Here is a 9,669-nt window from a genome sequence, read left to right as displayed (position 1 = left end):
CAAGAGGGAAGGTGCAGAAGGGATATGCCCAAAGACCTCAAGTGAGCCCTATGTTTCCCTGCAGCAAGATTGTCACATGTGTGATGAATTTCCAGATCTTTTCAAGCAAGAATTGGGATGTCTCAAGAACTTTGAACTGGAAGTGAAGTTCAAATCGGACGCAACACCAGTCTTTCACAAGGCACGTCCGGTCCCATTTGCTCTTCGTGATGACCTAGCCAAAGGTTACGAAGAAGGCATCGCCAAGGGAATCTGGAAGCCAGTCCAGTTCAATGAATATGGAACACCAGTGGTACCGATTCGCAAAGCACACGCTTCAAGCAACCTGAAGCCCAAACTACGGATTTGTGGTGACTACTCTGTGGGAATTAATGACCAACTTGCTGATCACCGTCATCCAATGCCACTCCCTGCTGAACTGATGCAGAAACTCGGAGGTGGATTCGGATATACAAAGATAGACCTTGCTGATGCCTATAATCAGATCAAGCTGGCTCCAGAGAGTCAACGCAGACTTGCACTCAGCACTCACCGTGGAGTACTCCTGCAACAACGACTCCCTTTCGGAATCAAGTCAGCACCTGGTTACTTTCAGGAGATCATGGAAAACCTGACCCATGATCTACCTGGAGTGGCCGTCTTCCAGGATGACATGCTCGTCAGTGGGAAAGATGCAAACAGTCACCTAAACAACCTAAAGTGTCTGCTCACACGTCTAAGCGACAATGGACTCAGATGTCGCCGTGAAAAGTGCCAGTTTGCACTACCCAGTGTGGAATACCTTGGACACATTTTGTCGGCTGAAGGGATCACGAAGGGATCCAAGGTCCAACGAACGAATCAAACTTGAAATCTTTCCTAGGTTCAGTTCAGTTTTATGGAAAGTTTATCCCAAACTTATCCAGTATAGCAGAGCCACTCTATCGCCTTACGAAAAAGTCAACTATTTGGAAGTGGGGAGATGAGGAACAGTCAGTTTTTGATCACTTGAAAGATGTACTTTCATCGAGTCAAGTTCTGATACACTTCGATCTGTAGTAACGCCGTGCGCATGCGTGGAATTCAACAACCAAGCTTTCCCGCTTCATTCTGTCTCTTTCTTGCTGGCCAGCGATTGAGCAAGGACGTGTTTAGCTGTCTCTCTCCATCTTTCGAACTTACGCTAGACAGCTCGCTCACATCTACATACCAACGTCCCAACAACCATGCTCACACACACAGAAGCTGTAACAACAAACAAGAGCTAAAGATGTATATATTAACCACCTTAAATAAATAATAGTTATGTTGATAGTCTGGAGTTCAGCGTTCCGTTATATTCTAATTTTATATAGGAAAGTCAGGTATACATCTAATGATGTATAACCCACTTTCCTATAGATCCAAACAAAACTTTGGGACTGGCTTGCGACGCATCAAACGTTGGTATTGGAGCAGTCCTGTTTCACCGCTATCCTGATGGAAGCGAGCGCCCAATATCCAATATGTCCAAGACTCTTACTTCTGCACAGCATAACTACAGCCAAATTCAAAAGGAAGCCCTGGCTATCATATTTGACTTGCAGAAGTTTTACCAATATTTGTACGGTTGTAAATTCGTACTCGTGACTGACCACAAGCCACTGACATCACTATTCAGTCCGAGGAAAGGGACGCCACTTCTCGCTGCTAACAGACTAGCACGATGAGCCCTGTGGCTGAACCAGTTTGACTACACCATTGAATATCGGAAATCAGCAGATCATGGCAATGCTGATGCCCTCAGTCGCTTGCCATTCGGTGATGACAACGACTTTGACAGAAAGGAAAATGGTGAAGACATAGACATGGTGTGTGCCATCAAAGCTCTTAGTATTCAAATCCAACCTGTGGATGCTAACGTCCTCCGTCAAGAGTCAGGGAAAGATCCAGTGATATCTACAGTGATGCGCTATGTCCGTGAAGGCTGGCCACCAAAGAACATGGAGATCAATGACGAAGTCAACAAGTTCCGTAAGTTATCAAACTCACTTAGTATCTGTCATGGATGCCTTATACATGGATCTAGAGTTGTGATTCCGCATAGCTTGCAGCCAAAGATCCTCAATCTTCTGCATCTTGGACACTTTGGCATGGAACGCATGAAACAACTAGCAAGAACTGCTGTTTATTGGCCTGGTATCGATGCTGCTATAGAGATAGCCAGTCGACGATGTGATTCGTGCAACGAACATCAAAGGCAGCCATCTAAGCCTCCAGTTCACCCATGGATGTTACCAGAAAAGCCGTGGAGTCGCTTACACCTGGACCATGCAATAAATTTTATGGGTAGAGATTGGCTGGTGATCACAGATGCTTATTCCAAGTACCCATGCATTCATCCTACTTCCTCCACGTCCTCCAAAGCCACTTTAAATATGCTTGAGGAAGACTTTGCACACTTCGGATTTCCTCACACATTGGTCACCGATAACGCATCAACTTTTACGTCTGAGGAGTTCCGGAGCTGGTGCAAAGAACGTGGGATCACACACCTGACAGGGGCACCTTACCACCCAGCTACCAACGGAGCAGCGGAACGTTTGGTGCAGACCTTCAAACAAGCTCTGAGGAAGTCTTCTCTTCCACTGACACGAGCACTTCAAGAATTCTTGATGCAGTACCGGAGAACACCGACATCCTGTGGATTCTCTCCAAGTGAACTTTTGAATCACCGGCAGATGCGAACAAGGATTGATTCTCTGCTGCCATCGCCAGCACACATTGCTCAAGGCAAACAGTCTAAGGAAGCAGATAAGTCTCAGGTGACTCCAAGCTCGGCTGATGTCGCTAAAGTTATCAGGCAGTACAAGGCCGGAGATCCTGTGTATGCACTATACTATGGACCTCGCCGAGACAAAGATCCCCGATGGGTACCAGCAATCATTAAGAAGTCATTGGGTACTCGCTGCTTTAACGTGAAGGTCATACCTCATGGCCCGATGTGGAGACGACACTGGGAACAGCTGCGACCGCGGTACACAACTGAGGAAGACAATAAACCTGGTGATGCAGAAAACACTGTATTTGAATTTGCAACAGATCACCCGATGGAGATCTCGGAAACTGTGCCACTAACTCAAAGACAAACCAGACCCAAGACCATGTTACCCGTTCCAGAGTTAGGACCAGACAACCCAAGATGTTCCAAGAGAACCCGTAAACCCCAAGAGAGACTTTGCTGTTGATACTTCTTGTGTAGCATCAATTTCAGTGGGGAGGTGTTATATGGACTGTTAGATATGTAATTCGTCTGACGTTCCGTGTGTCACTTTGGTTCGTCTGAGTTCATTGTTTCATTGTTGTTGTTCTGAAGGACTGGGGTAGTAAAATGTCATTGATATATATGGCGGACATGATTCTAGTTTATTCATAACGAACATTGGGTGAGTGCGTTCTTTGTATGTAATTGAATAATAATTGTAATAATTAAATTGTACAACTCGTTGTGTTATCTCTGCGAGTCTCCCGAGGGAAATACAACAGTATCTATCTATTTATTTATATATTTATTTGTCTGTCTCTCAGTCTATCTATCTTTATATATATATATAAGGATAAGATCGATATTTAAATATCGATTTTATCAAGTGGCCAGCATGGGAATAAAAACCATCAAAGGTAACAATTATTTAAAATTATAATTTAGGGTATCTATGAGATACCACCATGCTGAAAATAGCAGCCAAATCTTGACTCTAAACCACAATAAAATGTTCATATAGCACACAGGAGCGAAGTCTTCGCTCCTGTGTGCTATATGAACATTTTATTGTGGTTTAGAGTCAAGATTTGGCTGCTATTTTCAGCATGGTGGTATCTCATAGATACCCTAAATTATAATCTATATATACATATATATATATATATATATATATATATATATATATATATATATATATATTATGATGAGGAGGATTATAATCATCATCATCATCACCATTTTTAATGTCCATTTTACCATGCTTGAAAGAGTCAGACAGAATTTATTAAGGCAGGTATTCTAGAGCCAAATGATCTTCCTTTTGCCAACCTTTACTTGTTTTCAAACGACGTAATATTAACCAGACATGCTTTTGTGGAAAATTAAAAAATGAAAGAGAATGGTTGTAATACAGTGACTCACATTGATCACTGCTTGGCAATGTCAAGACATGAACACACACACACACACACACACACCTACATCCATACACACATTCACACACACTCATTGACACAGACACACATCTACATTCACACACACACACACACATATACACACCTACATTCACATTCACACACACACACACATCTACACTCACATACACACATACAGATACCTACATCCACACGCATATCCACTCATACTTACATTCACATACACACACACATGCATTTATGTACACATACATTCACACAGACACACATCTACATTCACACACACACACACACACACACACACATGCACAGACACACGCACACACTCACACACGCACACACTCACATACACACACACACACACACACACATACACACTAGTTTTTGGCTCATAAATGAACATGAAACTTTGATGGAAGGTTTTAATTAAGAACACTTTAAAAGAGAAAGTTTTTGTCTTAGCACCAGGACCAGTTGCAACCAAAAGAGTCAAACTAGCAACCTATTAGACCTACAAGCATGCCTTTCCTATGTTAAGATAACAAGTTATAATTTGAGGGACATTTAGCTATTATTTCTTTTAGAGGAAGCAATCACATAGAGGATTTCCTGTTAAGTTCATCATGAGATGTGACTGTTACTGCTGTTTATTACTTTCTACTTACACATACGGTGTCTTGTATCATCAGAAGTATGCTTTTGGTTGAATAAATAAAAACATTCTCCACACTGTTTTGATTGACTGGACGCGCATTGGTAAAATTAGAATGAGTATTTACTACAGTGCATGCATCATCTGAAACAGAAAAGATAATATTCATAATATTCATAGGTTTAGATGTCAAGGAGTATTGATAGTGAAAAAGCCTACACCTGAAACTAGGGAAGAATGGCACATAACTGTCTATGATGGATTATACTGGTCAACAAAGCATCGCTTTACTGCCTTGAAAGTTTAACCTCTCATCACAATGCTACATCAACCAAGAGAAGGTGGAATCTTCAGTGAAAGAATTCTTTGTCTCGAAGGACAAGAACTGGTATCAGTGTTGGATCAAAACATCAAAACACTAGCAGGAAGGTGGCTTCAGATGGTGCAACATGATGGCCTCTATTTTGAATGTTAGGCTGCTTTTGTTGTAAAGCAAATAAGTTACCAAAATATTGCAAAACTTTTGACTCATCACAATATATATGTTAATAGAGGGATAAGCCACATGTCTTTACTAGTGGAATATGCACACTACCTTCCACCCTGGCTATGTTCACTACTCATTTTTAGCTGAGTTGATTAAAACATTGTGGAATAAAGTATTCTGTTCGAAGACACAACACACCAGCAGAATTAAGAATTGAACCACCAACCTAATGCTCATGAGCCCAACACCTAAACCAGTAAGCCATGTGCTTTCATTACTACTATTTATATGATGCTGCGTAACATGATTTTTGTCCTTGGGTAGCAACTGTTGTTTCCTATTTGCTTACCTTTTGAAAGTAAGAAAAATGGTTAATATTTCCTTCAGACTTTGCTTTTGTTACATTTATTCAAACCCTAAAGAATCCCTCTCAACACATGGCTATGATCCTCCACAACTATTCCTGCTCACAATAAAAGATGCACATATCGTCAGCCACTAAGGGACATGTTCAAGTGGTTAAGGTCAAGTAACTGACAAGCAAATCTGTGGTATTGAGCAGAATATTTGCTATAACGATATTTTTGCTTCAAGAACTTCAGCACTGAATCTGTCTGAAATGTAATGGAAAGTAGGTCAGTTTCAAAACATTGATGTCCAGGTGACAAAAGCAAAGTTTGAAGGGAATGGTAGTGATTTCCTTTGATTTTTAGATAGAAGCAAACAGGAAGTAACACTTACTGACCAAAGACAAAAGAAATTTTGTTACACAGTTTTATGAACCGTACATGTACCTTCAATGTAGAAAAGCTCATTGTGCGTGTAGTTGAATATGGCTTGTATCTTTTCACCATTGATTGTCTGGATAACAGCACCTAATTCAACAGCATCTATACTTCCAGTCGGTTGGAAATATTCCTTTATTAAGAAGCTGATGTTTTGGTCCGAGAAAGTTGCCTCTATGTGTGCTTCAAATGACTTGGTGATACTCAACTTAGAACTACGTCCACAGATGTTATACGCCACTGAAATTATACAGAAAAGAAGAGGTTGAGAGAAAGGGAGAGAAAGAGAGAGAGAATGAGGAGAGGGAAGGAAAGTGGAAAAGAGAGCAGAGGAGACAGGTGGGAGAGGAGAAGAGAGGGGAGGGTGAAGATGGGAAAGGTGAGGAAGGGAAGGTATTTGTCATAGATTTACAAGGGGACACTGGAAAGTTCTTGGCTTTAAGAGTATAAAGAAAGCCCTGGTTGGAGGCCCAACTTTCTGAGTTCTTTTACAGGGCTTAGGAAAACTGAAGGATCATTGCTATAATAGTGTGAATCTGAGGGGGGAATATGTTGAATAAAATCATAATCAACTGATCCTCCTGTATTTTCTTTTTCCCAAAGCCAGAAACTTTTCAACACCCACCTCATATTTTGTTTCCATTTATAGTTAACATTCAATTTTGTTTTTGTTGTTGTCATTGTTGTTGATACCTGTCATCACTATCCTCATCATCGTCGTCTCATCGTCATCGTTGTCATCATCATTGTCGTCGTCATCGTCATCATCATCACTGTCACTACCATTGCCAAAATCATTACCATCACCTGTTTTCATCGCCAAGACCATCATCATCATTGTCATGATCAACGTTGTTACCATCATCACCACAATCATCACCACCACCATCAACAGCAGCAGCAGCAGCAGCATCACCACCATTGTCATCATTACCACCACCATCACCTTCATCACCACAATCATCATCATCATCATCATCACCATCATCATCTCCATCATCATTATCGTCAACATCATCACCTTCATCACTAGCCTCCTCCTCCTCATCCTCATCATCATCATAAAAGCCCATCATATATATGTTTAGTGTGTGCGTGCGTGCGCGTGTGTGTGTGTGTGTGTGTGCGTGCGCACGTGCGTGTGTCTTTGTGTTTGTGTCTCTCTCCCAACACTACTTGACAACTGGTGTTGGTATGTCTACTTGGTGGTTCAGCTAAAGAGACTGACTGAAAGTTCTGATTTAAATGTATGTATTGCAAGGTCTCTTTCTCTGATGTTTGATATAGTTCAACATATCCAAGTGAATAGCAACATAGGAATTTTGAAGGAAGTATCTATAGAATTAGTATTTTGAATATTGAATGGTTGGGGGCATCCACCAGAGTAACATAGTAAACTAAAGGGTCACCAAGTAAAAACCAGTTGAGAACCACTGGTCTAAGTCATTATTAGTCAGCTTTGGTCATGTTATAACGGTTGGCGCCCACAACAACACGAAGCTAGCATGTTATTGATTGTAGAAATGGCCATTTTACATGTCAGTTATATTTGTAGCATGTGAAGGTGCATGGCTCAGTGGTTAGAGCATCGGGCTCACAATCATGAGATAGTGAGTTCATTTCCCAGACCAGGTTGCGTGTTGTGTTCTTGAGCAAGACACTTTATTTCACGTTGATCCAGTTCACTCAGCTGTAGAAATGAGTTGCGACATCACAGGTGCCAAGCTGTATCGGCCTTTGTCTTTCCCTTGGATAACATTGGTAGCATGGAGAGGAGAGGATGGTATGCATGTTCTATAAACAACCTTGCTGGGACTTGTGCCTCATAGGGTAACTTTCTAGGTGCAATTCTATGGTCATTCATGATCAAAGGCAGTCTTTACCATACTTGTAGTGAGGAATGACTACTGTTCATAGTGACTATGGATGCAATGTAAAACTATAGACAGAAAAACTACTGCTGTATTGATGTTATATCTATCTGTAGTTAAGGATGCTTTTATAGGTGATGGTACAGTGGTTATCCAGACTATTATTGAAATTCTTACACTTTGTATTTGTTCCTATACCTACACATAGACAAAAACTCAATTGTTTTGTTTAACAGCTTGAAGAGTAGCATCAAGATGTTTCAATTTTTTGGCCGAATATATTTTGCACCTCTTTGAACTGTAGTTCCAGACTGCTATTGAAATCTTTGTTGTTGGTATTTGTTCATATGCCAACACATAAAGAGAAGCTCAGTTGTTTTATTAAACATCTTGAAGGATGGCATCAAAATGTTAAACTTTTCAGCCAGACATAAATTGCATTTCTTTGAACTGATGAAATATGACACTGCAATTTCAACAATGATCCAGCTTGTGCATACATGCATGAGTATATATTTGTGTGTGTGTCTCTGTGTGAGCACTGTTTGTGCATGCTTACGTGTGGTAATGATGAGAATAATGATAATGGTTGGATGGTGATGGTGATGAAGACAATGAAGTCAGAAAGAAGTGTGTAGGCGCAGGAGTGGCTGTGTGGTAAGTAGCTTGCTTACCAACCACATGGTTCCAGGTTCATTCCCACTGCGTGGCACCTTGGGCAAGTGTCTTCTACTATAGCCTCGGGCCAACCAAAGCCTTGTGAATGAATTTGGTAGACAGAAACTGAAAGAAGACCGTCGTATATATGTATATATATATATATATATATATATATATATATATATATATAAACAAAAGTAAATGAGTATATGCATATATACGTACAGGTATGTGCATACCGACATCCACCTGTAAGTATAGGTGCATATCTGGGTACAGGACATTGCAAACAAACGTAGACGAGAACACACGAGCCACATAGAGAACATTCTACTTCATCAGCTACCCACGTTTTAACACCGGCGTTTCGACGAGCTTGTATGTGTATGTATATGTTTGTGTCTGTGTTTGTCTCCCCAACATCGCTTGACAACCAATGCTGGTGTGTTTACATCCCCGTAACGTAGCGGTTCAGCAAAAGAGACCAATAGAATAAGTACTAGGCTTACAAAGAATAAGTCCTGGGGTCGATTTGCTCGACTAAAGGCGGTGCTCCAGCATGGCCGCAGTCAAATGACTGAAACAAGTAACAGAGTAAAGAGAGTAAAGAGTATGCTAAGGAAACTCACCTGTCTGTGACATGACCAGTGACAAAGAAATCAATGGCCATAGCAGGAAATCTGACCCACTTTTCCGGTTTGTAAACAACATGTCAAGGAGATCTATAATAATAATAATAATAATAATAATAACAATAATAATAATAATAATGTTGGTTTCAAATTTTGGCACAAGACCAGTAAATTCAGGGAAGGGTACTTGAGTGAGAGTGCGTATGTGGGGGAGAATGTGTGTGAATGAGTGTGGGTGTGTATGAATGAGAATGAGTGTGTGAATGAGAGTGTGTGTGTGAGAGAGTGTGTGTGAGTGAGAGTATCTGAATGTGCAAATGTTTGTTTTTTAAACTGTATTTTGTCTGTATATTTCTGGCTGTATGAGTTTCCTTCAAGTATTTTTTTTTTTATTTCTGAGATTCATAAACCAAATATGATGGTT

The 9,669-nt window shown here is 40.7% G+C and overlaps 1 protein-coding gene across 1 annotated transcript in view; it reads right to left on the bottom strand.

Annotated features, from left to right (window-relative positions):
* LOC106884220 (uncharacterized) overlaps nt 1-9,669 on the bottom strand; it is a 122,545-nt gene that overhangs the window by 102,999 nt on the left and 9,877 nt on the right. The window contains exons 2-4 of the mRNA XM_089340306.1: nt 9,243-9,335; nt 6,092-6,322; nt 4,824-4,954 (exon numbers count right to left, since the gene is read on the bottom strand). Coding sequence (XP_089196432.1) covers nt 4,824-4,954; nt 6,092-6,322; nt 9,243-9,324 — 444 coding nt within the window. The 5' untranslated portion in view covers nt 9,325-9,335. The remainder of the gene's footprint in view (nt 1-4,823; nt 4,955-6,091; nt 6,323-9,242; nt 9,336-9,669) is intronic.

Source organism: Octopus bimaculoides, chromosome 23, assembly GCF_046866305.1.
Source record: "Octopus bimaculoides isolate indiv1 chromosome 23, ASM4686630v1, whole genome shotgun sequence".
In the NCBI taxonomy this organism is placed as follows: domain Eukaryota; kingdom Metazoa; phylum Mollusca; class Cephalopoda; order Octopoda; family Octopodidae; genus Octopus; species Octopus bimaculoides.
This window is presented reverse-complemented; position numbering and strand designations above follow the sequence as displayed.